We start from the raw sequence: 27389 nt of genomic DNA, 5'->3' as shown, positions 1-27389 counted from the left end.
CGTCATCGGCGCGCGCCAGCCCTGCCGGGACTGCGGGGGCGCGGGGGCTCAGGCGGCGCGTGACCCTGGGGCCGCTCGGCAGCGCGCGTAGGTACCGGGCGGGAGTCGCTGGGCCCACCGGGTCCGGAAGCCCGATCGCCGACCCCGGGGCTGCCTGGCGACTCCGGCGGGTGGGCGGTGCCCGGCGGCGCAGGGACACCGAAGCGGGGGCGGGGGGTGACCCCGACGGAGCGCGCCTTCTGGGCGCCCCTCCGCTCTGTGACCCGGGCCCGATTGACCCCTGCGCCTTTTTGTCCACCGATGCCGGTTCCCTGAAGCTGCGGCCGGACACGTCCCCCTGCCACCTGCGGTTAGCCATCGCTTCCCGGCCCATCGCGGTCGGTAGCGCCCCTTTGCCTGCTCTGCAGACCCTGAGGCCACACATCACCGCCTCCCGCCCCCACCGCCCCAGGGACTTCTGCGGCCGCATCCCAACAGTTGCCCTACCCTTGGACCATTAGCGGCTCCTTCTGGACCTTTCAGATAAGCGAGTGGACCTTGGCAGAGGACGGCCCAGTCCTCTGGGAACAAGGGATGGGGGTTTCAGGATGCAGTCCTTGGCCCCAGGGGTCTTAGATACCGCCTCCATAGGCATCCGAATATGCTTCACAGATGCCATGAGTATGACCCTAGTGAGGCCCACCCCAAGATATCAAAAACTGAGAAAAGACAGGTTTTACAGGCCACCAAAGACTCAGTGGTGTCCTCTCTAGGGACTTCTACCAAAGGAGCTTAAAAAGGAAAAAAAAAAAAACCCCTTGTGTTCCCAGGAGGACGGCAGATGGTGAGCAACCATTTGAAACCATGTCCCTGGGGACACTGAGCTTGGAGAAAATGACGGTTGGTAATACAGATTTGAAGTGACCAAAGGATCAGACCTTGTTTTGTTTTCCTGGAGAGTGTGGAGTTTACTTGAAGGCCAGCTTCAGCTTGGTGGAAGGATACATTTAACACGGTGACCTGTCTCTGGAGGGAGGAAGGCACAGACAGTCAAGGTAGATACTGAAGGAGCCTATAAGAGAGGATTAAAGTGATGCCCTCGTCCTGAGTTTGAAAGTTCATGAGTTTTCTCTCCCCTTGTGGGAGTCTGAACGTCACTTGTTAAGTTCTCTGTCTTCTGGAAACACGCCCAGCTCTGGGATTCTACATGTTTAGATTACTTTTGGGGCTGTCGAGGTGACAGTTCCTTAATCTGAGTTCCATTATTACTACAGCAGCTGCTTCATTTGTATTGCTGTGCTCGACACCCAAAGCTTTTTCACACCGGTTATTTAATTTTATCTTATGTGTGACATAACTTTTACAAGTTAACTGTGGGACTTGCTCTGAGGTTTTGCTCCCCTCTCTTTTGGATCTTGAAACACACTTTTCAACTTTCTAGAAAGCTCTTTTGAAGCATACCATTTGCTTAGCTCTGCTGGGTCACATGCTCACTCATGGGATTCTGAAATAATCTATGCCTTGTGTTTATTTTAGGGCCAAGGGACTGATCTTTGAACGGGAAGCTTCAAACTTTAAAAAAGAAGCCTTCAGAATGGCTTTGAAGAAGACAAGCTAGACATTGCTTCAGGGCACCGCCTTCAGCATGCAGCTCGCCTGTCCAGGGGCGTCCCTGGTGAGGAGCTCTTTGAAGGGCTTGTTCCGCAGAGGGCCAGAGAGCTGATGCTCATGGAACCAGATTGGTGGATTTGACTTTCTGGAACAATCATCTTGCTTTATTTTATTCTTTCTGAGAGGCTGGAGGTACTGATGGGGCCGAAGGGCCTCCGGGGAAGGGAAGCAGCACTTTCATGCTGAATGAACACTAGACAAGTGACTGCTGGCGACTGAAGACACCTAGACGCCCCACGTCCGGATTCAGCAGACTTGGGACCGGGAGGAATTGCCACTGCTGGGGAGAACAAAGCCAGACTGGAAAAGAAAACCCAAATGAAGAGAAAGGGCCCGCGGAGAGTAAATGGCAGCCTCCACCTCCACAGAGAGCAAGTTGGCCTCCTGGTGAGTAGCAGGGCCTGTGGGGGTTTAGTTCTTGCCAGGCTGCTGGACAGATATTTTGGGTGAACTGAAAATCCCTGACTGGATTGTCTAGATTTAATTAAGGGGCGGCTGGCCGGCATTTTCCTCAGAGCCACTAATCAAGGGCCATTTCTCTGTGACGCTGATGTGTGGTGACCGCACAAGCCTCTTGCAGGGTCTAGTGCTGCTGGTAGATTGCAGAAAGGATAGCCATGGCTGGATTCTGCAGCTGGGCCGTGACGGTACCACAGGCAATCGAGTCCTCACTTTTGAGAGACAAGCAGAGGTGGCTGTGCGGAGTTTCGCCACGAGAAGTTTGGCCAGACTGGCTCTTGAAGGGTATTACCCAACATCTGCCTGGAACTCTTCTCAACCCTAAATGGGTTAAGCCTGTCTTAATTTGGTTCAGCGAATGTTAAATTGAGGAGAGGAAAGTGAGAGGCATGGTTTCAAAAGAATGAGCAGAGTTTATGACATTATACATGTGCAGTTCAAAATGACACTCAAGTGTCATTCTTTTGTGTGCCTGTCAAGAGTCAGGGCACTTTCACCCAGGGAACATGAGGAAGAGCTGGAATGGAGCCCAGCAGTGGGGCTTCATTCACTCACTCGTGTGTTTATCTACCTGCAAGCTTCCAGTTCACTGACGTACAATTGACGTTCAGCCCTGTAACTCACATAATCATGAAAAGATTACAGTAAGTTTAGTGAGCATCCATCATCTCATCCAGATACAAAATAAAAGGAAAAATTTTCTCCTTGTAATGAGAACTCAGGATTTACTCTGTTTAACAACTTTCATATATAACATACGACAGTGTTGATTACGTTTATTATACTGTACATTACACCAGGGCTTTGCTGGTGGCTCAACAGTAAAGAATCCTCCTGCCAATGCAGGACATGTAAGAGATGCGGGATCTATCCCTAGGCTGGGAAGATCCCCTGGAGGAAGAAATGGCAACCCACTCCAGTACTCTTGCCTTGACAATCCCATGGACAGAGGAGCCTGGCGGGCTACAGTCCGTGGGGTCACCAAAGAGTTGGAGACGACGCCAGCGAGTAAACAACAGCGACAACATGTTACAACCCTAGGACTGCTGATAACCGGAAGGCTGTACCTTTCGACTACCTTCATCCGGTCCCCCACTTCCCCACCCCCTGCCTCTGATCACCACAAATCTGATCTTTCTGTGACATTTTGTCTGAAGCATAACTGACGGATAACATTGTACCCAGCACAGCAATGTGCTATTTCTGCACATTACAAGAGGCTCAACACCCGGCAATGGGGTTTCCGAGCTGCGCCCGAGGCATTGTTGATCTGCTCTTGCCCTGAAGCCGGTGGCACATCGAGATCTAGAACTCGGGCAGGCGGAATGTGCTGGCAACAGAGTTACTGCTTGTCACCGGAGGATAAGGTGGGGGCCAGGGAGGGTGGCAGGGGGCGCGTGTAGATTGGGGAGAGGAGTGCAGCCACTGCTCTGGCCTGACGGGCCTGCTTTCAGAGGCTGAGAGGCTGAACCCAGGGCCAGCCCGGGGAGTTTGCCTTGTGGTCTTAAGGAGATAATTATAGTCATACTGCAGAGGAGACCCTGAGTCTTTAGGGAAGAGCGGAGGGTTGTGGGAATTGAGAAGAGAGCTTCCTCTACAGAGAGGAAATCAGAAGTTTGATGAGTGATCCTGTAAAAGGAGGGGTGAGGCTTTTAGTTTAGGTTTTGTAATTTTTTTGGCCAAGCCAGGTGGCATGTGGGTTCTTAACTTCCTCAGGCAGGGGTTGAACCTACGCCCCCGGCAGTGGAAGTGTGGTGTCTTCACCAGCGGACCACCGGGGAAGCCCTTGGGACTCAGGTTTCGGCAGGCAGAGAGGGGTGCGGCGCCCCCACTTTCCCATTACAGATGGGCTCTCCTGCCTGGGGCCTGCACGTTTCCTGTGTCCCTTTGCTCGCCGTGGCCCCGGGGCTGGTGAACGCAGCGATCACCACAAGCCCCCGGCGAGTGTGTGTTAAGCGACACTGTGGCAGAAAGGAGGCCCCGTGCCCAGCAGTTGTGAGGGCAGCTAAGACTTCCCTAACTTACTTCGTTATCAGCATCTTAGAGGACACTTTACCAAACTTCGTGGGCACGGAGTTACGGTGCAGTGTCTCAAATGAGAGGCGTCATTGTGGGCGCCCCATGTTTCCTTAGCTGCTCGCTGTGTTTTGGGGCAGAGGGTCGGATGGCTGGATGGAGGAGTGTTTTTAGCTTGAGTCGGCCGCACTTATGAAATGGTCTTATCTCTGTGTAGCTCTCAGCTTCCTTCTCCTCTGGGGCCCCCAGAAGGCTTTTCAGATACTGAGGCGTGAGTCCCTCTTGGGCTGGGCCGCTAGAAGCTGCATGTTACAAGGCCCACTCACGGGATGGAAGGGAACACGGCTCCTTTCTCTTCTCTTGGCAGGTGGAACTATTTTTTCCTCTATGATGGTTCCCAGGTAAAGGGAGAAGGAGATCCAACCCGAGCTGGCATCTGTTACTTTTATCCCTCGCAGGTAAGCCACTCGGCTCACTCATTGGGGACCCCATGACCTTTCAAAGGGTTTTTATCTGGACAGTTTTCTTCACATAAAACAGGCATTTGCCACTTTTACTCTCTCATTCTTTCTTTCTTATTATTATGATTATTATTTTGGCTGCACTGGGTCTTTCTGCTGCACACAGGCTTTCTCTAGTTGCACCAGTGGCAGCTACCCTCTAGCTGTGGTGCATTTCGGTGGCTTCTCTTGTTGCAGAGCATGGGCTCTAGAGCATGGGCTTCAGTAATTGTGGCACATGGGCTTAGTTGCTCCACGGTGTATAGAATCTTCCTGGACCAGGGATCGAACCCACGTCCCCTGCATTGGCAGGCAGATTCGTAACCACTGGAGCACCAGGGCAGCCCTGCTCCCTTGCTCTTAGTTGTATTCTCGATTACTGTTCTGACGTTGAAATGCCCAGGCCAGCGGCCCAGTACTTCCACCTTCTCTCCTTCTCTGTCACTGTCATGATTTTCTTTCTGCTTCGTTGGAAAAAAAAAAAGAGAAAAAACTTTTCTCCGAACATAGACCAGAGTCAAGAGGAGTGAGGCATCAGCCCTCGTGTGCCCGACTTCAACAAAGATCACCACCTGACCAGTCTGTTATGAGCTAGCCTAACTCCTCCCTATTCTGTTTTCCGCCGGAGGATTTAAAGCAGATCCTAGGCGTGGTGTCATCTCATCAGCGTCAGGGAACGTCTCTAACTGGAAAGGGTATATTTTGTTAACATCCCACTCCGCGCAAGTTACCCTTAGTGACAATAATTCCATCTTACAGAGTCTGTTCACATTTTGCCTTCATTATCTGAGATGTTACTTAGCCCTTCCTTCCATCTTCCCTCCCCCTTTCTCTGTCTCCCTTCCTTTTCTCCTAATCAGCATCCAGACAAGATCCACAAACCCCGTGTGGTTGCGTTTCTGGTCCCTCTTATCGTACGACACTGCTCACCCACGCCCCCGATCCTGTCTCCCCCGCGCCACTGAATTACTGACACACCAGGTCACTGATGCAGGAGAACGTCAGCACGTGTCCCGCTCTGGACTGGGCTGGCCCCTTCCTCACAACGGGATCATTCAATGCTTTCTGCCCGGAGCCTTTCCTTTAAACTAGCAGGAGGATCTAGAGCCTTGACTGGGTCCAAGTTCAGCCCTCTGAGGCAGGAGTTCTCCATTTTCTGTGGCATCACGTGCCGTCTCCCCTGGGGGCTTAGCTAACGTGAAGGTGGGTCAGGAGGCTTGTGTGTCTGCTCACGTGATTATGCTCTGACTTGCAGAGCGGGGATTAGTCTGCCCCACTCCAGTCTCTCCACGGGGATCTGAATGGGGATAAATGCGCAGGCCTGTAATCCTGGGAACAGGAATGCCATTCTGGGCCATCATCTCCTGCATTCACTATGGGTGTTCTGTGACACTCCGGGCAAGGTTCGGCCAACTTGGCCTCAAAAGGGTCAATGCTTTAGGCTTTGTAAGCCATGCAAGGTCTCTGTCACATGTTCTTCCTTGTTGTTATTTTGACAACCCTTACAAAACCGTAAAAGCTATCCTGGGCTCACAGATTATAGAGAGAAACAGGTGGCAGATTCGATCTGGCCTCCAGGCTGCAGTCTGCCAACCCGACTGTGAAGAATGACCCGGGAGTTCAGGACCTTCAGCCTCATGTCTGGACTGGCTCCTCTCCTCAGACCCTGCTGGACCAACAGGAGCTGCTGTGTGGACAGATCGCCGGGGTTGTCCACTGCATTTCCGACATTTCTGGCTCTCCTCCCGCCCTTGTCCGCCTGCGGAAGCTGAAGTTCGCCATAAAGGTTGATGGTGATTACCTCTGGGTGAGTTTGCCAGGCTGAACCAGTGCCGGCGGGGTCGCCTCTACCGAGAGGCGCTAGTCTTGCCGAGAGGTGTTGTGATGGCGGGGTTTACAAGGCAACCCTTGCCGTGGCCCCTGAGCCTGCAGCCCCGTCCCCTGCCTGTGTGTCGTCCACGATGCCGGCGTCCCTCTCTGCGGGCGCCATCGGAGCTGAGCGCTCTCCCAAACGCCACTGTTACAGCCTGCATTGCACAAGGCGGCGTTCACCTCGCTTTTGAAGGACTTCAGCCGTCCTGTGGACGTTCTCTCAGCTCTGTGACGCCAACTGTGTTTTTAATCTCCGTCTTTTCTTGTTTCTCCTCTATTTTCCCCTGTACTTTCCACACTTACTGGGGAAGGGAGCTCGAAACTTGAAGACACTGGTGCATGTTGGTTAGGTTTCCAAGGACCATTAAGGGAAGAAAACAAACCCACTTGCAGCTAGTAGTGCCCTTTACCGTCAAGTCCCTTTGTCTCCTGCCTGCTCTTATTTTACAGTTATTCCCGAGGGAAAGGGATGCTCCAGTGTGAGGAAGTCTCTTCGCCTTTATAGGTGCTGTGGCTAGTGTTTTATTGTGAAAATTTCCTAACACACCAAGCAGTTGGAAGAACTGTACGGTGAACACTCACAGCTCTTAGATTCACAGTGAGCCCTTCCTCGCCGTTGCCTTATCACGTACTGGCTGTTGCCCTTTATCCTCTGTGTTAGCGCTTTCTGAAGTTGCAGATACGTATGTACCTTACAGCTCAGTGCAGTTCAGCCGCTCAGTCGTGTCCGACTCTCCGCGACCCCATGAACCACAGCACGCCAGGCCTCCCTGTCCATCACCAACCCCCGGAGTTCACTCAGACTCATGTCCACAGAGTCGGTGACACCATCCAGCCATCTCATTCTCCGTCGTCCCCTTCTCCTCCCGCCCCCAATCCCTCCCAGCATCAGACTCTTTTCCAGTGAGTCAACTCGTCGCATGAGGTGGCCAAAGTATTGGAGTTTCAGCTTCAGCATCAGTCCTTCCAATGAACACCCAGGATTGATCTCCTTTAGAATGGACTGGTTGGATCTCCTTGCAGTCCAAGGGACTCTCAAGAGTCTTCTCCAACACCACAGTTCAAAAGCATCAATTCTTCGGCGATCAGCTTTCTTCACAGTCCAACTCTCACATCCATACATGCCCACGGGAAAAACCATAGCCTTGACTAGACGGGGACCTTTGTTGGCAAAGTAATGTCTCTGCTTTTTAATATACTATCAAGGTTGGTCATAACTTTCCTTCCAAGGAGTAAGCATTTCTTAATTTCATGGCTGCAGTCAGCATCTGCAGTGATTTTGGAGCCCAAAAAAATAAAGTCTGACACTGTTTCCACAGTTTTTCCATCTATTTCCCATGAAGTGATGGGACCAGACGCCATGATCTTCGTTTTCTGAATGTTGAGCTTCAAGCCAACCTTTTCACTCTCCTCTTTCACTTTCATCAAGAGGCCTTTGAAGTCCTCTTCACTTTCTGCTGTAAGGGTGGTATCATCTGCATATCTGAGGTTATTGATATTTCTCCTGGCAGTCTTGATTCCAGCTTGTGCTTCTTCCAGCCCAGCGTTCCTCATGATGTACTCTGCATAGAAGTTAAATAAGCAAGGTGACAATATACAGCCTTGACGTACTCCTTTTCCTATTTGGAACCAGTCTGTTGTTCCGTGTACAGTTCTGACTGTTGCTTCCTGACCTGCATACAGGTTTCTGAAGAGGCAGGTCAGGTGGTCTGGGATTCCCATCTCTTTCAGAATGTCCACAGTTTATTGTGATCCACACAGTCAAAGGCTTTGGCATAGTCAATGAAGCAGAAATAGATGTTTTTCTGGAACTCTCTTGCTTTCTCCATGATCAGCGGATGTTGGCAATTTGATCTCTGGTTCCTCTGCCTTTTCTAAAACCTGCTTGAACATCTGGGAGTTCACGGTTCACATATTGCTGAAGCCTGGCTTGGAGAATTTTGAGCATGACTTTACTAGCGTGTGAGATGAGTGCAATTGTGCGGTAGTTTGAGCATTCTTTGGCATTCCCTTTCTTTGGGATTGGAATGAACACTGACTTTTTCCAGTCCTGTAGCCACTGCTGAGTTTTCCAAATTTGCTGGCATATTGAGTGCAGCACTTTCACAACATCATCTTTCAAGATTTGAAATAGCTCAACTGGAATTCCATCACCTCCACTAGCTTTGTTCGTAGTGATGCTTTCTAAGGCCCACTTGACTTCACATTCCAAGATGTCTGTCTCTAGGTCAGTGATCACGTTATCGTGACTATCTTGGTCGTGAAGATCTTTTTTGTACAGTACAGCCTGGCCCCAAATACGTCACCAAGCTGGACGTTAGAGTTCCATATGTGTTTGTGGTTCTTCTGATCTTTTTTGAGGTAAAATTCATTTACATGCAATGAAATACACGAATCTTGAGCGTATTTGGATAAATGGTGTGCCTGCGTAACACACTTATCAAGATACAGAGTATGTTAGCATCACGCCAGGAAGCTCCCTTATGTCCTTAATTCCACCCCTCCCCCCACATCCCGGGCAACACTGCTCGGAGTGTTCCCACCAGAGAAGCATTCTGCCTGTTCTAGGGTGTCGTGTGCATGGGGTGATGCTCGCACCATTCCTCTGTACGGGGTCCTGTCCTGCCGCTCAGCGTTTGTGGGACTCATCCATGTTGTTGCATGGGCCCACGGTGCACTCCTGTTTATCACCAAGCAGTATTCCACAGTCTAAAGGCACTGGTCTCCTGACTCATTCTCCTTTTTCTGGACACAGGAACTTTGTCCAGTTTGGGGCACTTAAGATTAATAAGAGTCTCGAGAAATGAGTATCAAAACTACAATGAGGTATCACCTCACACCAGTCAGAACAGCCATCATCAAAAGTCTACCAATAATAAATGCTGGAGAGGGTGTGGAGAAAAGGGAACCCTCCTGTAGTGTTGGTGGGAACGTAAATTGGTACAGCCACTGTGTAAAACAGGGCTTCTCAGGTGGCGCTAGTGGTAAAGAACCCACCTGCCAGTACAAGAGACGGAAGAGATGTGGTTTGATCCCTGGGTCGGGCACATCCCGTGGAGGAAGGTATGGCAGTATTCTTGCCTGGAGAATGCCAGGGACAGAGGAGTCTGGCGGGCTGCAGTCCATAGGGCTGCAAAGAGTCAGACACAAACGAAGAGACTCAGCACGCACGCACTGTGTAAAGCAGCACAGAGGTTCCTCAGAAGACTGAAAACAGAGCTCCCAAATGATCCGGCAGCCCTATCCTGGACATATATCCAGATGAAACTCTAATTCAGAAAGATGTGTGAGTTCCCTGGTGGTCCAGTGGCTAAGACTCCACACTCCCAATGCAAGGGGCCTGGGTTCAATCCCTGGTCAGGGAACTAGATCCCACAGGCTGCAACTAGAGATTCCACATGCCACAACAAAGATTGAAGATCCCACGTGCCACAACTAAGGCCTGGTGCAGCCAAATAAATAAATATGGGGTAAAGAAAAAGACACACACACCACTGTGTTCACAGCAGCACGATTTACAGCAGCCAAGACATGGGCTTCCCTGGTGGCTCAGAGGTTAAAGCATCTGCCTCCAATGCGGGAGACCCGGGTTCGATCCCTGGGTCGGGAAGATCCCCTGGAGAAGGAAATGGTAACCCACTCCAGTATTCTCACCTGGAGAATCCCATGGACGGAGAAGCCTGGTAGGCTACAGTCCACGGGGTCGCAAAGAGTCGGACACGACTGAGTGACTGAACGGAACGGAACGGAAGACATGGAACATGTCCACTGACAGGTGACTGGGTAAAGAGATGTGGTACATTGTATACAGTGGAATACTACTCAGCCATAAAAAAAGAATGAGCTAATGCCATTTGCAGCAACGTGGATCAAACTAGAGATGATCACCCTAAGTGAAGGAAGTCAGAAACGAAAGTTGGAAAGACAAATAACACGTGATATCACTTATACATGGAATCTAAAATATGACAGAAACGAACATCTACAAAACAGAAACAGTCTCACGCAATAGGGAGCAGACTTGGGGTTGCCAAGGGAGAGGAGGTTGGGGAGGGAAGGATCAGGAGTTGAGGAGTAGCAGATGCAAACACAGGATGGATAAACAAGGTCCTGCTGTACAGTAGAGGGGAACTAGACTCCATGCCCTGTGATAAACCGTAACGGAGAACAGTATGCCTTCCCGGGCGGCACCAGTGGTAAAGAGCCTGCCGCCAACGCAGGAGACGCGGGAGGATCCCCAGTCAGGAGGATATCCGGAGGAGGGCATGGCGACCCACTCCACTGTTCTTGCTGGAGAATCCCATGAACAGAGGAGCCTGGCGGGCTACAGTCCACAGGGTCACACAGAGTCGGACGTGAAGGAAGCGACTTAGCACGCACACACATATGTATAACTGAATCACTTTGCTGTAGAGCAGAAATTAACAACATTTTAAATAAACGAAAAGAGTAAGACTCTAACAACATTGCTATACAAGTCTTTCTGTGGACGTACATTTCCCTTTCTCATGGGTAAGTACCTAGGCATGGAGTTGCTGGGTCATAGGTAGGTATGTGGTGATTTTATAAGAAACTGCCAGACATTTGCCCAAAGCGGTTGCACCATCTTGCATTCCCACTGACAGTCTATGAGAGCGCTAGGTACTTCACACCCTCATCAGCAGGCATGTCAGTCTGTTTATTCACAATTTTAGCCACTGAGCTGGATGTAAAGTGGTATCTCAGGAGGTGTCAATTTGCGCTTCCCCCGTGACTAGTGACAGCAGGCCTTCTTCATGGGCTTCATGGACACTTGGGTATCTTCCTTTGAGATATTTTCCCCAAGTCTGTGGGTGTGCTTAAGTTTCTTAGTAATGTCTTTTGATGAGACGTTTTTGGTTTTAATGAAGTCTATATTTTATCTTTTATGGTTACTGCTCTCTGTATCCTGTCTAAAACCACTGCCTACCTCATTAGAGAAGACATCCTCCAATTCTGGGGTGGGGGGCAGGGGGGAGCACGTTTCATAGTGTTAGTTTTTAAATTTAGGTCTGTAATCCACCTGGATAAATCCTTGTGAATAGTATGAGCAGAGGTCAAAGGGTGTTTTCTCCTTGTGGATGTCCCATTGTTCTAGCACCACTGTTGAAAAACTTGCCTTTTCCTATTTGCTTCCTGGGGCTCCTTTGTTGGAGCTCAAATGACCATTTAAGTGCGGCTCTGCTTCTGGGTTTGCTGTTCTTGTCCACTGACCTTTCTGAAGATTCTGTACACGTACTGCTCCGTCTTGATGTCTGCAGCTTTTGAATAAGTCTTAAAATCAGCTGGGGGAAGTCCTCCAAACTTACTCTTCTCCGAGACGGCGTTTGATATTTTCAGTCCTTTGTATTTCTGTTGCAGAATCAGTTTGTCAGTCTCTGAAGGAAAGTTGGTGAGATTATTAGGATTTCTTTCAATCTGTAGGATAACTGGGGGAGAAGTAAGCACTTAATGGGGCGCCAGACTGTTGATGGCACTTGAGTGGTGCTTATATTCAGAGAGCATTTGTTTCCGTTCAGAGTTGGTTTGTTGAAGTTTCTGATGGTTCCCTTAGGAGCGATTCCTCCAGGTAGAATTAGTGAGTCAAAGAAAACGAAGTTTTTTTCAAGCTTCATAAACAGGGCCAGATTACCTCCTGACTGAGCAAGTGTCTATCGTCTGTGGAACAGAGTGCCGCGACGCTCTGCGCTGGCCTGACGATGCACTGAGTGCAGGTTCTGGAAGCGCCCTGTCCGGCTGAAGAAGGGATGGCCACTCCTAACAGCCTGGATCCCATGTTGGCTGTGAAACCCACATCCAGTGTCCAAATAACAGTGCTGACCGTACAGGGGCTCAGGGGAGAGGTCACAGTTGGCTGGAGTGATGAGAGCAGGCAGCCTGGGGGTGCTGGAATCTGTGTGTCGGGGGGGCAGGGGACTGAGGTGGGTGGGGATGCCCGGGCAGATGAACAGGAAGCAGGGATGATTCCAGCTCTGGCGGTGTGAGTGCGTTCAAAACACACCCGTTTCCTGTGGAGCGCCACATGGCTGGGGGAGGGTGTGGGGCTGCACACAGGATGGATCTCCAGGGGCCCATGGAGTCAGGGCTTAGTGAGCCCTGGGTACCAGAACTTCAGGCTTGGCATCCGAGAACAGGAAAATGCTGTCGTCCTCTGCAGGTGTTGGGCTGTGCCGTGGAACTCCCCGACGTCAGCTGCAAGCAGCTTCTGCACCAGCTCATTGGCTTCTTTCATTTTTACAATGGGCCTGTGTCTCTGGCCTGCAAGGTATGAGGAGGGCAGTGGAGAGGCTCACGTGGAACCTCTAGCAAAACCGATACTGCCAGGGCATATCTGGGTATCAGGAACCCTTTACATAAACACGATGTGTCAGCGACAGGGTCACGGGCCCCCAGAGCCCCTCCCGGACACCTTTCTTCCCCGGTGGCCTGGGGCCCGTTCATACACATTCTGTCCTCTCCTTGCCTGGGGGTGTGGGCAGTTCAGAAGATGCCCTCCCCGCCAGCCGGGTCCCCGTGAGGGACAGTTCTGTGGGGGCTGGGGTCCCAGCTGTGGAGCACGTGTCTCGGGATCGCGGGTGCTGACGCCAGCTGTTCTGTTTCAGAGCTGCCCGCGGGAAGAACTGCATGCTGAGTGGGACACGCTCATCGAGCACATCCTGGGGAACACGGGCAACCTGCACAAGATCTTCAACTGCCTCTGGCACCTGGACCGAACCAAAGTAACCGGCTCAGCCCCCCCCGCCCACTGCATGCATGGACGGGAACCAGGCTTCTGGACCTGGGTGCTTCCCCTTCAATGAGCTGCCCCTCCATCCCCATGGCTGTTAAGAACTCAGGTTCCAGGCGGTGCTTACCAGCCGTGTGGGCTAGGACGGCAGGTCACCTGTCTCAGCCTCGCTGTCCTTACCCGAGGAGCGGCGTGACACCCACCTCCCAGGACTGTTCTGGGGCTGAAATTGGGACAGTTCCGTAAAGGACAGACGCCCAGTAGAGGGTTATTGCTTTGTTAGTGCCCAGACATGCTGAGCTCAGTAATCTGCAGGCCCCCTCTCAGCATTATTGTTAGTCATTCTCAGCATCCAGAAAGGCCCAGGGTGGCTGCTGTCTGGGACGGGGGGCCATGCGGGATCTGTCCCTGAGCTGTTGCCTCGGTACATGGTGACGGGAGGCCACCTGCACCACTGCGGGCTGGTGGCCGTGGCCTTGGCAGAGGTCACATCCTCACTGCCAGACGGCAGGGGGAAGCGAGAGCAGTGCTGTGAGGAGCCCTGCCCGCACCCCGAGCATCTCCGGGGTGGGACCTTCCACCATGCGTGGCCTGGGTCTCTGCGGGCGGGGACCGTGTCCCTGTCACTGGTGCAGCACCGGTTGATGCTAGAAACGGGGATGGGTTTTCCCACTCCTGTTTGGAGGGCTTCTTGGGAGTCGGCCCAGAGCTTTCTGAGTGGCTGTGAAAGAACTAACTGCCCGCAGTAAGGGCTCCAGCGTGGCTCCTTAACACTCAGCGCTGACCGCTCCCGGGTACCGCAGGTTCCGGCTGCCAGGCAGGAACCTGGAGGAGGCTTGGTCACTGCTGGCCCTTTGTGAGCAGGTTCAGATCCTCTGTCTGTCCCTTTAGGGACTTTTTTTTTACAAGGACCGAGGGCTGAGACGTGTACCCCCGTGTGAAAGGCTGTGATGCTTCCATTTTCCCTTCTGGCAGTTGGGGACCGGGCAGACAGCAAGCCAGCTCGTCACAGGGGCTTGGGCTGCAGGGGAGGGTGGGTTCACCACAACCTGAATCTGAGGGGCGGGCTCTCCCCTGCGGCTGCCTCCTGGTCTCCGGGTTGCGGGTCAGGGTCTCCTTGGCGATGTGCACGGTCGCCTGTGAAGAGCCATATGCCCAGTTCTCTCTGCCTCCCAGCTTCAGGGAGGCCCTCTGGTCCCAAGCACCTGGCGTTTTGTGGTGGCAGCTGTGCGGGATGTCAGAGGCGTGACGCGGCCGGTGTGCAGCACACCCTTCCTCCAGGCTCGGGCTCCGAGCGGTCCGTCTGCCCTCCGCAGCCCCCTGCCGTCCCCTCCTGCCCACAGGGATGTGCCGACCGGGGCTTGCTTCTCGCCCCGCACAGGTGGAGCCCCTGCTCCTGCTCAAGGCGGCCCTCATCCTGCAGACCTGCCAGCGCGCGCCCCATGTGCTTGCCGGCTGCATCCTCTACACGGGACTGTGAGTGGCACCCCCGCCCTTTCTCCCTCATCCCTACCCCCCACTACAGCCCTGACCACCCGCCCACCTCCTGATTGGGGCTGGGGAGCTGAGAGCTCTGTGTGGCCAGTTCCAGCCGGTCTTGTTTGGCAGCTCGAGGGTAGTTTAGATTCGATTGAGGGGGGTCCCTGCCTGTCCCTGGGGAATTGGAAGCTGTTGTGTCCAGAGAAGAGTTAGGAGTGCACAAGGCGGCTTTGCAGAGATCCACACAGCTCTCAGCTGGGCCACGCCTGCAGAGTGGTCAGTCTCCGGCCCCCAGCACCAGCAGGAGAAGGGTGTGAGGCCCACGGTGCCCCTTGCCGCCCAGGTCCCCAGTGCACCGGCCGTGGCACCTGCTTGGGCTCCTGCAGCTGTGTGGCTGGGTCTGCTTCGGGCTCGCCTCACGGAGGTCTCACTACACCTCTTCACCCAGCTGGAGGGCCTCTTAGAGAGCCTGGGAGCCCTCCATGCCTCTTCCGGGCCTCAAGGAGGCTCAGCCATCCTGGCCAGAGGCAGGGAGCTGGTGCTCTGTGTCCAGTGCTCTCTGATCTTGGAGGGATGTGCCCTGGAAAAGCCCTCCCGGCACCTCAGGAATATTCTTAGTACAAGTCGGTCCAAGCGTTTGGACATTTAAAACTTTGATGGGGAGCAGCCAGAGGGCCCCCGTGAGTGCCTCGCCAGGTGACATCCCCACCAGCTGCGTCCCCCAGATCCAAGCTGCTGCCAAGTCCTGACTGTGTTTCTTTTCCGGTGTCCGGTTCCTGTTCCTGACCTCCCAGGATCGTCAGCACCCAGCTCCCGCCCTCCATCACGGCCAAGGTCCAGCTTCATCGCATGGCACGTCGGGACCAGGTATCAAGCCCCCCTTCCCGCCCCCGCCTGGCGGGGATGTGTCCCTAGCAAGTCTGTCTTTGTGTCGGGCAAGGCTGATCACCAGCACTGGATGGGGTGGCGGGGGGCTGCCATGTCCTTCTTAGGACCCCCGCCCATCCATGTGGTCCCCCTCAAGTGAGGTCCTGGCAAAGCTGGAGGAAAGTGTCCTCTCTTGCATGGTCGGCTTGGATGGTTGGTTTTTCTTCCATCCAGGTGGAACTGTGAGAATATGACTTCCCGCATGGTGGGCTTTATGTCAAAGCGATGTTGGATTTTTTTCAGAGAGAGACTGTAAAAGATGGCTTAGGACAACAGTGGCTTTTAAAATACTTCTAACTTATGTTTACCTAATTGTTTTTATAATGAAGGAAAAGTCATAACGTACTCATTGAGAATAAAACTGCCCACAACTGGGCCACATAGAGATAATCACCGCTAGCATTGGCACATATCCTTGGAGTTCTTTTTTCTTTTGTTTTACAAGTTGACTCTTAGTGTGTAAAACTGGTTTTAAATCTGTCGGAAGGCTAGCTTTTTGCACTTGCTAAGTCAGGAGACATTTAAAAACGCACGTGGGGCTCTATTCCAGCCCCTTCTCACTGGTGCAGGCGGCGTGAGAACACCCTTCCTGGTGACTGATAAGGAGAAGGTGGGGGGTCTTTTCCTTTTCCCCCTTGTTCAGCTCTAGGAGTCAATACTAAGGAAGTCATCTGACTGCCGGGAAAGGTTTATACTCAAAACTCTTGTCACAACAGGATTGATGAAAGTGAAAAATCAGATTATCACTTAGATATCTAAGGTAGGAGCTGCGGGCTGGTTGCCTGCCGTGTTTCCTTGGCCTGCTTTACCGCCATGGCTGCAGCCTGAGTAGCTGGCCAGAGACGTACAGCCGCCGTGCCCGGAACACCGACTGGCCTGCCCTTTCCAGACAGGCTGCTGATGGTGGTCTCAAGTCAGGGAGTGATGAATTCTCCCGCACCACGGTGAACTTCCTGTGATTTTAGTCAGCCATTAAAAATGGCCAAAGATGCTTTCATGACAGAAACTGTGAGTCCCTCTTTCGAGCAGAGAAACAGAACTTTATGTAATGTGTCCTCAAAGTATTTAAAAAATGCACAGACTTTACAGGAAAATGTGCCCCATGTTGACAGGACTGGCTTGTGGGCGAGGGGATTCTGTGTGGTTTTTTTGAAAAGAATTTTTATCTGGATTTAGCTTCTGTGAAGGAAACCACATCCTTTCAGAGGAGGGCAAGTCATTTTGGCTAGAAGAGCAGTTTTTGGTTTTCCTTTTGCTTCGCTGAGTCCTTTCGGTGGAGATGGCCGGAAAGCTCTTTTGAGGAGATTCCCCAGGTTTCTTGACTTGGTTGTAAATACAGAGGCGAGCCGGCCTCGCCTCGGGTTTAGGCTGAGTCCTTCACTGTGGGGGTCACAGGCCCCTCACACTGTTGTCATAATGGGGTCAGTGTGGGCTCCAGTCAGGGCTGTGGCAGACGTGGCCGTATTCCAGAAGATGACTTCTCTGGAGGTGTGAAAGCACAGGAACGCTCGCTGTCATTCCCCGAGAGGAGAAACTGAGAGATCGGAAAGGGGGGAAGCCTGGTATGTGCCTGGGTGTCGTGGCCGCCTTAGTTGGCATGACCCCAGTCCCGGCGGGGAACAGGCAGCCTGGGGGGATTTGTTCCATCCACTTTGCTGTGGGCGAGCGGCCGGGCCCAGCACCCAGGCCTTGGCCACGTTTCAGGAACAGATGGCAGCATGCAGTCCCGATGGGTAGGTCAGGGGGAGCACGAGGTGCCCCGCACTGACTCCTGTCTGTTTATTTTCAGAGGAAACCTATGGGAGGGGACGCCCTGCAGGAACGTGGTGAGTGTCCTGTCACGTCTTGGAAATGGCCTGTAAGCAGCCTGGCCCTGCCCAAGTCACATGGAAGCCCGAGCAGTCCCATATGGTTATCTCGTCGGCTCGTGAGATCAGGGAAATATTAACAGCGCCGCAAGGGCAAAGTTACTTTCAAAATCCCAGCTGTAAAGCCTCTGATTTTAGGCACATCTTTTAAATCCCCCCTTTCAGCTCCTCCTTAACTCTCAGCACCATGAGGCTGCTCAGATGAGTTCCAGAAGGTGACGATGGGGAGAGGGTGACGGCAGGGCCGCTGCCAGGAAGACCTTTGGCTGCAGAGGGGGGTTTAGTTTGAAGCCTAAGTTCGGGCAGACCCCTTTGGTCAGTTAGAAGTGCTTTTGATCCAGGTTCTGTCTTAAGTGCCAGTCAGTTTTCTTCCACCAGACGTCACTCTGGGAGCAGAGTGGCCCACGTGGGCTTTTGCTTGCTGACGGCAGAAACTGTAGCTGCAGCTTTGTGGCTTCTGCTCTGGGGCACAGAGCCCAGAGCTGCTCGCTGGGCTGGCCTGCGGGCTGGAGGCATCATCCCAAGAACACTTCCTGCCCTCCATCTTCTCTGGCCCAGAGAGGGCCCTGGCCACATTGCTCTGCACTTCCAGGAGCGGCGCTCCCTCCCAACGTTCAGATCACGTCTGTTTTCCTGACTGAAGAGGAAGCCGCCAGTCTCCGCGAGTTCCCCCGGGAGCCCCTGGCCTGGTAAGGGGGCTCACAGAGGCTCCTCTGAACCCACGTGTCGGGCACGCCCTTCCACGGGCTCATCCAGAAGCCCCGTGTGTTCCATCCTCCCACGATTCCCTCTTCTCCACGCTCTGCCCTGGCAGGGATTGGGGGTGGGGGATGGACAACTGGGCCTTCAGCAGAGATGAGGGGCATCTGGCAGAGTGATATGAGTGTAGGTTTCAGATCTGAGATCCGTGGCTTACCTGCTGTGTGACTGTGGGCAAGTCCATTCCCTGCCCGAGCCTCAGTTTTTCCATCTGTAAAATGAATCCAATAACGTCCACGTCTTGGGTTCATCATGAAAGGTGGAAACAGCATACGTGCAGCACCCATATAGGACCTGACTCGCAGTTAACCCCCAGACATGGTGCCTCTGATCCAAGGGGCTCTGCCATTCCCAGTAGGTGATCCTGGTATCACCGTGTGACACCACATGTCGCCAGTGCCTATTATTTTTAAGGAAGCGCTGCTTTAGTCTCCCAGGGGCAGAGCCCTTGCCCACCCTCAGTCGCCTGCCCTTTCTCACCAGCACTCAGGCATCTCCAGCCAGACTCCAGGAGCCCTCAGTCGCCCCGAAAGAAAACGCCCCCGGACACGTGGGCTCCAAGGCTCAGACCACGACGTCCACACCTGAACCCCCGTCTCCTGATGTCGCCTGGGCAGATGGCACCAGGGAGAATGGACACTGGTCCGGCCCTGACCTGAAGAGCATGCCGCCCGCAATGCTGCACTGCACTGCTGTGGGCAAGGGTTCGGGTTTGTTCAGGGGGGACAGGGACCTGGACTTGTCTGAAACCCACATCCCAGAGGCTCAGAAAACAGAAGCATCCCTGGGCCATCCTGCTGCAGACGGTGGGGGTCCTGGTTGCAAAGAATTTGTCCACGACCCCGGCAGTCCTGGAGCCAAGCCGTCTGAGGCCCTGCCCCTGGGCCACCTCCCTGCCTCCACTCCTGAGGCAATTCCCCAGAACGGAGCCCTCGAGCATCCTGCAGACCTTCCTGGCAACGGCAGCCAAGCCTCTGTCCCCAGGGAAGACCACGTCCCTGGCAGGACGAGCAGGCCTGGGCAGGCACCTTGCTTGGATTTGAGGCAGAGGGGCACTGAGCCACCCCTGGAGGAACACAGTGGGGAGCAGCACTGCAGTGTGGCTCCTGAGGGCTGCTTGACCCCCGCCCTGGACTCAGCAGACCCCTCAGACGAAGGCCCCTCTGCACATAGAACCGCGTCCAGGGCGAGCCTGGCCTCTCATGAGGGGCTCGTGCGGATGAACCTCTACACGCACAGCGTCAAGGGCCTGGTGCTGTCGCTGCTGGCCGAGGAGCCACTGCTGGGGGACCGCGCGGCCTTGGAGGAGGTGGTGAGTGTGCAGCGGGGTGGGGGGCCGGGGCGGGGTGGGGCTCAGCCGTCAGCTGCACGGCCCGGTGCGAACGCCCTTGTTTATACGGTGGGGTGCAGGGGGTACCCGCCTCCCTGTTTGTGGGCGGTGAGCGTCCAGTGCTGGGCACAGAGCCAAGTGCAGAGGAGCCACCAGGGCTGCCCTCTCCAGCTTCCCCACTTTATCGGGGTCTCTGGTTCGTAGTGAGCCGGGACGGTGCTGGGCGCTGACCACACATGGCCTCGCCCCCGCCCAGCAGCCCTCGTCTGTGTGGCCAGAGTCCGCGCATGTCACCACCTGGGTTGGGGTTCTCCACGAGCTCCAATTCCCATCCATCTGAAGCTCCTTCCTAGGAGCCTGGGCCCTCTGAAATGCTGACTGGCTCCAGAAGGCTCCGCTCAAACCCGCGCAGCTCTGCCTAGAGGCTCATTGACCTCCAGGCTGGGGTCCACGCTGGATCCAGTTGCCATAGTAACAGCCCTGCTTTAGTTGCCAAGGAAGCAGCGGCAGTAAGAACAGCAGGTTGAGACTGCTGGGGCGAATGGCGTCCTGGGGCTTGCGTGTTTCTGTTGTTCAATCTATATTATGCTGCTGCTGCTGCTGCTAAGTCACTTCAGTCGTGTCCGACTCTGTGTGACCCCATAGACGGAAGCCCACCAGGCTCCCCCGTCCCTGGGATTTTCCAGGCAAGAACACTGGAGTGGGTTGCCATAAGCCCATCTTATTAGCATGCGGGGCCCGTGACCCTCCGTAAAGGAGCGGGTCCCCCTTGGAATGCAGTGTAAGAGGGAAGGCGGGTTCCCGCACAGAGCCCCCCACACCTGCCTGGCCCCTCTCCCCTTTTCCCAGGCCCCAGGTCACCCTGTCCACCTCCATCAGGTCACCCTGGCCGACATACCCCCCTCCCCCGCCTCATTATAACAGCTCGGGGACCAGGGATGCAGTTCCGCACATCTATCCCCACCCCTCCCCCCATGCCTTGGTCTCATGGTCTGTTCAGCTTTGCGCCCAGCTCAGATGAGGTTCCCCCAAGATAAAAAGGAAAATCAGCACAGGCTGCTCAGGGAGAAGGAGGTAAATTAGGGTGCATGCTGCATTTGCTGTATGTAAATACTTTACATCTGCTACTTCTGCCAAGCCTTGAACAGTGCTGGCGGGGGGGGCCGCATGGTGACACCCATCTTGCCCTGAATTAGCGAGGAGACCTAGCTAACACATAGGGCGGGTCCACACCTCCTGCTTGTTTCCCGGCCCCCACCCCGACCCCTGTCCCCCCTGGACCTGACCGTGGCCCGGACGGTGGGCAGGTGAAGGATTGAAGGCTCTGCCTTCCATGGCCCTTTATATGTGGATGTGGCCCTTGGTCTGTCACAGCCCATCCTGATGTCAGGACAGTGACCTCCCTGGGCTTTCACAGACAGGAGGGTTTGGGGTCGGGGAGGAGAAAGAACACAGCTTTACAGAAAAGGAGAACCAGTCTTTCCTAAAAAGAGAAGGGGGTAACGGACTTTGATCAGCTTGCTGGTTTGAGAGAGGAGTCGGCTGATTGGACCCAGAGGCCTTCTCCTTTATAACTGGCAGAGAGCTTTCACTGCCTTTCAGTCCCAGACCTGCACACAAAACAGTTGACCTGATTTCCCCCCCTCCGGACTCTCTGCTGCTGTCAGAAAAGCCAGGCCCCCCCACCCCCGCCCCCACCCCAGACTGGTGCACGACAGCTCAGACGTGACTGTGAGTGCAGTCCCCCTGGGAAGGACACGTCGCTACAGCTCCGTGTCGTTTCGCCATCACGTCTTTGCGTGGACCAGCTGCCACCGTTTCTGCTTGCTGAGGGTGGGTCAGGGCGCTGGGTGACAGGGGTGAGCGGGGAGCAGCCAGGGAGAGGTCCCCCCTGGTTCAGAGGGAGCAGAGTCGGCTCCCCCCACCAGGGGGCAGCAGAGAGCCACCGACAGTTTCTTGCAATAGCAGGTCGGGGAGCTGTGAGCGTACAGCTCCGAGGTAGACGAGGCCCGAGGTTAGTGTGTTGGCAGAAAATATGAAATAACGCGCCTCTCCCCTGAAACTCGGGCTTCTGAGTACATGCGTGTCCCTGCAGCGACTCTTCTGCATGTTTGGGGGCGCACTGACAGTGAGCCACTAGCTTTGCCGTGGACTAAAAGGCAGGACAGCCTCAGCTGCGTGTCCCCTAGCGTGTTGTGCAGGTCCCGTGTGCGGTAGCAGGTCTCGGGGCTGGCAGACTCTTATGTGAAGTGATACACAGCAGATGTTTTCTGCTTTGTATAGCTCTTCCCCTCTGCTGTTACAATACAAAAACGACCATGAACAGTATGTAAACTGGGGCTGTGTTCCAGCACATTGTTTATGGACACAAAAACTGGAACTTCATATAATTTCACATCACAATATTATTCTTTTGACTTTTTTTTTTCCTAACCATGTAGAAATGTAAAACCAATCTCAGTTCTCAGGCTATAAGAACAGTCCACGGGCCATGTTTGCCAACCCCTGGTCCAAGCAGGGGACTCTGCCTGTCATTCGCACCCACGACTCACTCACAGCAGCCGACAGCACCTAGTCCATGCTGGCGGTCCAGTCACCAAGTGGCTGTTGACCGGGCACCTCCTGGGAGCCAGGCTGGCTGCTGGGCCCTGGGGACGCCGTGTAAACCTTGTAGCCAGACCGAATGCCTGCGTTTCGTTTCTGCAACGTGGGCCAGAAATGCTAATTTAAGTCCAGGATGCTCCCCAAGGTAACGCCGGAGCTTTACAGCATTCACCTCAGAACGTTCTCTCTGCATCGCTGTGCCTTTTTATCGCGCTTAGTGTTTTGCATGGCTGTTGTGAAATAAGTCCACCCACAGACAAGTCTGACTAATAAAGTCAGTCCAGGGACGGGTGCTCATGGAAGAGATACCACTTCTTCAAGGACGATGATTTTCATATTCTTGACTTCAGGAAAACGCCTCCCTCCCGGGAGCACTTTAGAATGGACAGAGTGTACATATGTTATTTGACTTCCGCCAGTCAGCAATGATATTCCTATTTCACGGATGAAACGAACAAGGTGCAAAAACCTCTGTAACTGGGCCTGGTGGTCTGACTAGGAAGAGGCTGAGCCATGGGGTCGTTCACCTGGGCGCTAGCCAGTCTCCTTGTGACTTCAGTAGCCCCTGGGGCTGCCCCATGGGGTCCTATTTCAGGCTGAGTCCATCCGGTGTGCCATCCCTGCTTGATGGGCCCCAAACGGAGCTCAGCAGTTGGTCGTTGGAAAATGTCGTGGGAAAACGGACTGAAGAGTGAAGTTCATACTGTACGGTTAGGTCGCAAAACTAGCATCAGTCGTTACAGTCTGACACCCATCTTCAGCTTATAAACGACGACTCATACGAAAGGGGACAGTCCTTGTTCCCACGGCACCTGCATGTGAGATCCCCCCCGGCAGGCGATGGAACAGAGGTGCCTGGGCCTCAGCTCCGCAGAGGCCGTGTCCTCCCCTGGGCCGGCGAGCGGAGAGCTGCCCGCTGCGCCCGCGGCCCGCTCGGCTCCCGGGAGGGAGGGGCGCGCTGCACGCGCGGATGACGTCATGACGTCGCGGCCGGCTGAGGCGAGCGGCGGGGGGCCGCCCGACCGCAGCTCTGCCTGGGTGCTGGGGTTCTCGGCTGTTCTTGGCTTTTCCCCTTTTCTCCCCTTCTTTTACTTTTCGGCTTCCCTCTATGTTCGCATTTTTCTACAAGTTTGAAGAGGTGTCTCTCTGGTCGCTCAGACGGTAGAGAATCTGCCTGCAATGTTGTAGACCGGGGTTCGATCCCTGGGTTGGGAAGACCCCCTGGAGAAGGGAATGGCAACCCACTCCGGTATTCCTGCCTGGAGAACCCCATGGACAGAGGAGCCTGGTGGGCTACAGTCCACGGGGTCGCAGAGTCAGACACGACTGAGCCATGACCACTTGGAAGAGGTTTAGGGCCTCAGGGCAGAAGTCGGGAGCTCTCACACACGGGGCCTGGCACCCGTGGCGCCAAGTCGGGCGGCCAGGCGGCTCTCCTCGGGCGGCCTGCTGAGCGGCGGCGGCCTGTCCCCTCCCGCCCCGCAGTACCACGGCAGCCTGGCGTCCCTCAACGGGCTGGAGGTGCACCTGAGCGAGACGCTGCCCCGGGACCAGGCGGCCCCTGCAGCCAGAACCTACAGCTTCGCACACTATGACCGCGTCCAGAACGTGCTGACGGGTAAGGGGCGCCTCCGGGAGGTGGGTGCGGGGTCAGCACCCGGGCCCAGCCGCCTGGGCGGGGTGGGGAGGTGCCCTGTGGCCAGGCTGCTCTTTCGCTCTCGAAGCCCAGCTCCCACCGGGTTTAACTGCTCTCGGCAAACTCTTCCCGGCTGGTCTCTTTCTGGCCCTTTCTCCAACGTTTTGAGAGAAGCACCCACGTCCAGACTGTCTGTGATGGGGTCGCCTCCCGACTTGGACACCCGTGCGCCGAGACAAGTGTTGGCCACCTTCAGGGGCCGCTGGGCACCCGTACACTTGCCTGGGGGCCTCACTTCATCCCAGCTTTTGGTGGTTCTGGGTTTGGGGGTACTGGGGGCGGCGCTCTGCCACGCATGATGACTTCCGTGTCCTCTTCCGGAAGCCAACCTGCCGCAGGTGACCACAGCGCCGGACCGCCGCTTCCTCCAGGCTGTTAGCCTGATGCATTCCGACTTCGCCCGGCTGCCCACGCTGTACGAGGTGACCGTCAGGTGAGCGTCCCCAGGCCGCTCCCAGCCCTGCACCCGGGGTCCCTGGTGGAGCCTCACAACCAGATGAAGACCAGTGCGCGGACCTGCCCCGGCCTCCCCTGACGCGCCCTGCGGGCTGCTGTCATCCACTCTCGGGCTTCCCTGACTCCTGTACGTGCCGGGTCCCTTCCTGGGGCTTGGGCTGCTCCAGACACTGAGGGACAGCAGGGAGGGGACCCAAGGCCCTCCCCGACTCGCGCTTCCATCAGTCACCGGGGGCGGGGGAGGGGCTGTCGTCCGTCTTCCAACTGGAAGCCCCAGGTGCTCCTGACCACAACATCCAGATGTCCCCCCCGCAAAGGTTTCCCCAGGGCAGCGTGTCCTCCCCCCACCAGCTCGTGCCCCCGAGATTCCCACAGTCAACGGCATGGTGTATCCTACCCCAGGTTTCTTGCTGTTAGTGTTTATTTTTTGCACATAAGAGGTGCTGCTGCTCAGCCGCTCAGTTGTGTCGGACTCTTTGTGACCCTGTGGACTGTAGCCACCAGGCTCCTCTGTCCATGGGATTCTCCAGGCAAGATACTGGAGTGGGTTGCCATTTCCTTCTCCAGAGAATCTTCCCGGGATCAAACCCCTCATCTGCATTGGCAGGCAAGGATTCTTTATCACTGAGCCACTGGGGTAGCCCATATAAAAGACAGATGATCAGTATTTTTTATTATTCTGCTGGTCTTCTTAAAAAAAAAACTGGAGCACATGCACTTGCTGTTTTTTAAGTTCCTTTTTCATTTTGTTGCGTGTCTTGAACACCTTCAGGCCAGCAGAGCTAGACCTATTAATTAGTGGCATTTACAATCTTTAACCAACTAAACTCTACTTTTTCTCTCTACATGCTTCTCTTATGAAACCAGTAGCAGAAAAGAAGGCAAGTTGGAGGGTCAGAAGGGGAGTGCCTGCTCTGTGTGTTTTGCGTGTGTGTACTGTACTATGGAGTGGGTTGGTCGAGTACATTCTTTGTAACCTCATTTCACGGACAAGGAAACTGGAGCACAAGTATGCAGTGGGATGAAGGAGTCGCCCCAGATCAGTGGCCGAGTCAGGATTTGAGCTCAGGTGTCTGGTCTCCACAGCGCGTGCCCCTCCACGCAGGCTGTGGTTGGGATTTGTGTGTGGGGGTGTGTGTATGTGCGTGTGTGCAGTGTAGTTGAGAGGCGGGGTGTGGGGTGTGGGCTCTGGGCCTGGCTGACCAGGTTCTTATGTCTGTCAGCTGCCACACAGGAGTGCAGGTGTTTCTGCTGCCCAGCGCTGTCTTCCAGCCAATATTTCTGTGCATCTTTCCACAATAAATGTGCCTCCTCTGGCTTTAAATCAGAGCTGCCCACACTGGCAGCCCAGACCCACCCCCAACCTGTGGACCTGCAGCGTCTCACCTTCCTTGAAGCTGAGGCTTTTCGTGGTGGGATGCGCAGCTCATTTGAGTAACAGCAATAGAAGCAACAGCCTCGTTTCTCTCACCACGGGCCAAGCACTTTGTATCCATTCCTACTCATTTACTCCATGCTGTCTCAGTGAGGGGGTTGACGGCCGTCATGTCCATTCTTCTGATGGGAAACCTGAGACCCCGCAGCCGTAAGTCACAGGGCTGGGGTGAACAGCCAGGTTGTGTGGGACTGCCAGACCCGTGCTTGGAACCCCAAGGCACCCTTCCCTGTGGCTACAGAGACGGCCCAGGCTCGTCCTGCTGGGCCAGAGACCTCGTGGGGTCTCTGGGCTCTGAGGTCTGCACAGCGGCGGACTGTGGTCTCCTCTCTCCCCCCACCAGGAACGCCTCCACGGCTGTGTACGCCTGCTGCAACCCCGTTCAGGAAACCTACTTCCAGCAGCTGGCCACGGCGGCACGGAGCTCTGGCTTCCCAAACCCACAGGACGGCGCCTTCGGCCTCCCGGGCAAAGCCAAGCAGAAGCTGCTGAAGCACGGGGTGAACCTGCTCTGAACCATGGGTCACTCCTGACTGCCGCGGGTGACTCAAATCAAACCCCAGCAAAGGAAATGCTGCCTTGTTAAGAGGAAAAGCCCCTCTGTTTTACTTTCCCTGGAATAGTCCTCTTTTTAAGGACTGCAACATTTGAGTGTTTGTTACTCCTTCTGCGGATCAGGGCTGGAGGGGGTCGTTCCTTGGGTTGGCAGACCTAGAGCTTGTGGTAAAGAACTTGATGGCGTCGGTGGTGCAGGGGCCAGGGTGGGGCCATGGCTCCTTCCACCCCAGGGGCCCGGGGTCAGTGACCCCCCCCCCATTACACGGAGCCTGGGGTGCCTGACGTTTCCTGGGGCTGCTCCACCCCGGCCTTTGCTGAGGCTGGTGTTTCTTCCAGAACCCCGCTCTCCCTGGTCTAGAGTGCGTGTCCCACTCTGTCTGCAGGGGGTGGGTCCGAGGTGACTGCAGAGCCAGGAGATGGATCTGTCTGTCCGTAAGCAGACCATGCGCCCACTTAGGCTGTCTTCACCGTGGTCCTCCTGGGGGTCGGTGCATAGGAAGCAGTTGGGGATGCTGAGCCTGCCTTGTCCAGATCTTCTGGATCACCCACGGTGGGGAGGGGGTGATCTCGACAACACGAAAGGAGCCTGGGGCACCAGGACCCGGAGGTGGGTGATGGCTGGCCAGGCTGGCCCTTGGCTGGAAGTGGGTGGTGCTGCTGGTCGCTCTGAGTGAGGGTCCCAAACAGGAGTTTCTGAAAGGTCTTAGAGCAGAAGCAGAACTGCTTTTCAGGGAGGGGGATGCTGCTTGAGGGGACAGCATTCTGCTCTGGCTGCTGCCAGGCCGGGGTAGGACTTAGAACATCGGTTCGGTGACGTTACGGTCCGACGTTCTGTGATGATATGATGCGAGTCACAGAAGGAAAATATTTACCAAAATCCTAACCAGATCTTTTCCAGAAGTACCTAAAACTCCATGTGAAAACTGCAGTGTAACTTCATGCCAGTGAGCCAACATCTCCTGTTTATGACATGTTATAACATGGTTTCTTGAAACAGGTTGCTAAGGGCTGAAAATAAAGTAGCCAAAAATGTTA

The 27389-nt window shown here is 54.7% G+C and overlaps 1 protein-coding gene across 5 annotated transcripts; it reads left to right on the top strand.

Moving 5' to 3' along the window:
• Nucleotides 1-3: 3 nt before the first annotated feature.
• HPS4 (HPS4 biogenesis of lysosomal organelles complex 3 subunit 2) lies at nucleotides 4-27389 on the top strand. 5 transcript variants are annotated; one of them, XM_055404379.2, is made up of 15 exons: nucleotides 41-87; nucleotides 810-1034; nucleotides 1516-2037; nucleotides 4493-4583; nucleotides 6289-6432; nucleotides 12673-12780; nucleotides 13118-13234; nucleotides 14624-14718; nucleotides 15516-15588; nucleotides 17438-17474; nucleotides 18109-18205; nucleotides 18759-19587; nucleotides 23695-23827; nucleotides 24230-24338; nucleotides 26140-27389. In XM_055404379.2, exons 3-15 carry the CDS (start codon nucleotides 1997-1999, stop codon nucleotides 26309-26311), a joined length of 2046 nt encoding a protein of 681 aa, XP_055260354.2. In that variant the 5' UTR covers nucleotides 41-87; nucleotides 810-1034; nucleotides 1516-1996; the 3' UTR covers nucleotides 26312-27389. The 5 variants fall into 5 exon arrangements, with proteins under 5 accessions (XP_055260353.2, XP_088684410.1, XP_088684411.1 ...); XM_055404378.2 differs by lacking the exon at nucleotides 810-1034 and having other exon boundaries at nucleotides 4-87; XM_088828284.1 differs by lacking the exons at nucleotides 810-1034; nucleotides 4493-4583 and having other exon boundaries at nucleotides 4-87.

Source organism: Moschus berezovskii, chromosome 19, assembly GCF_049115385.1.
Source record: "Moschus berezovskii isolate FMDL1 chromosome 19, NW_MosBer_1.0, whole genome shotgun sequence".
Classification (NCBI taxonomy): domain Eukaryota; kingdom Metazoa; phylum Chordata; class Mammalia; order Artiodactyla; family Moschidae; genus Moschus; species Moschus berezovskii.
The sequence above is the reverse complement of the archived record's forward strand: the minus strand, read 5'-3'. Positions and strand labels throughout refer to the sequence as shown.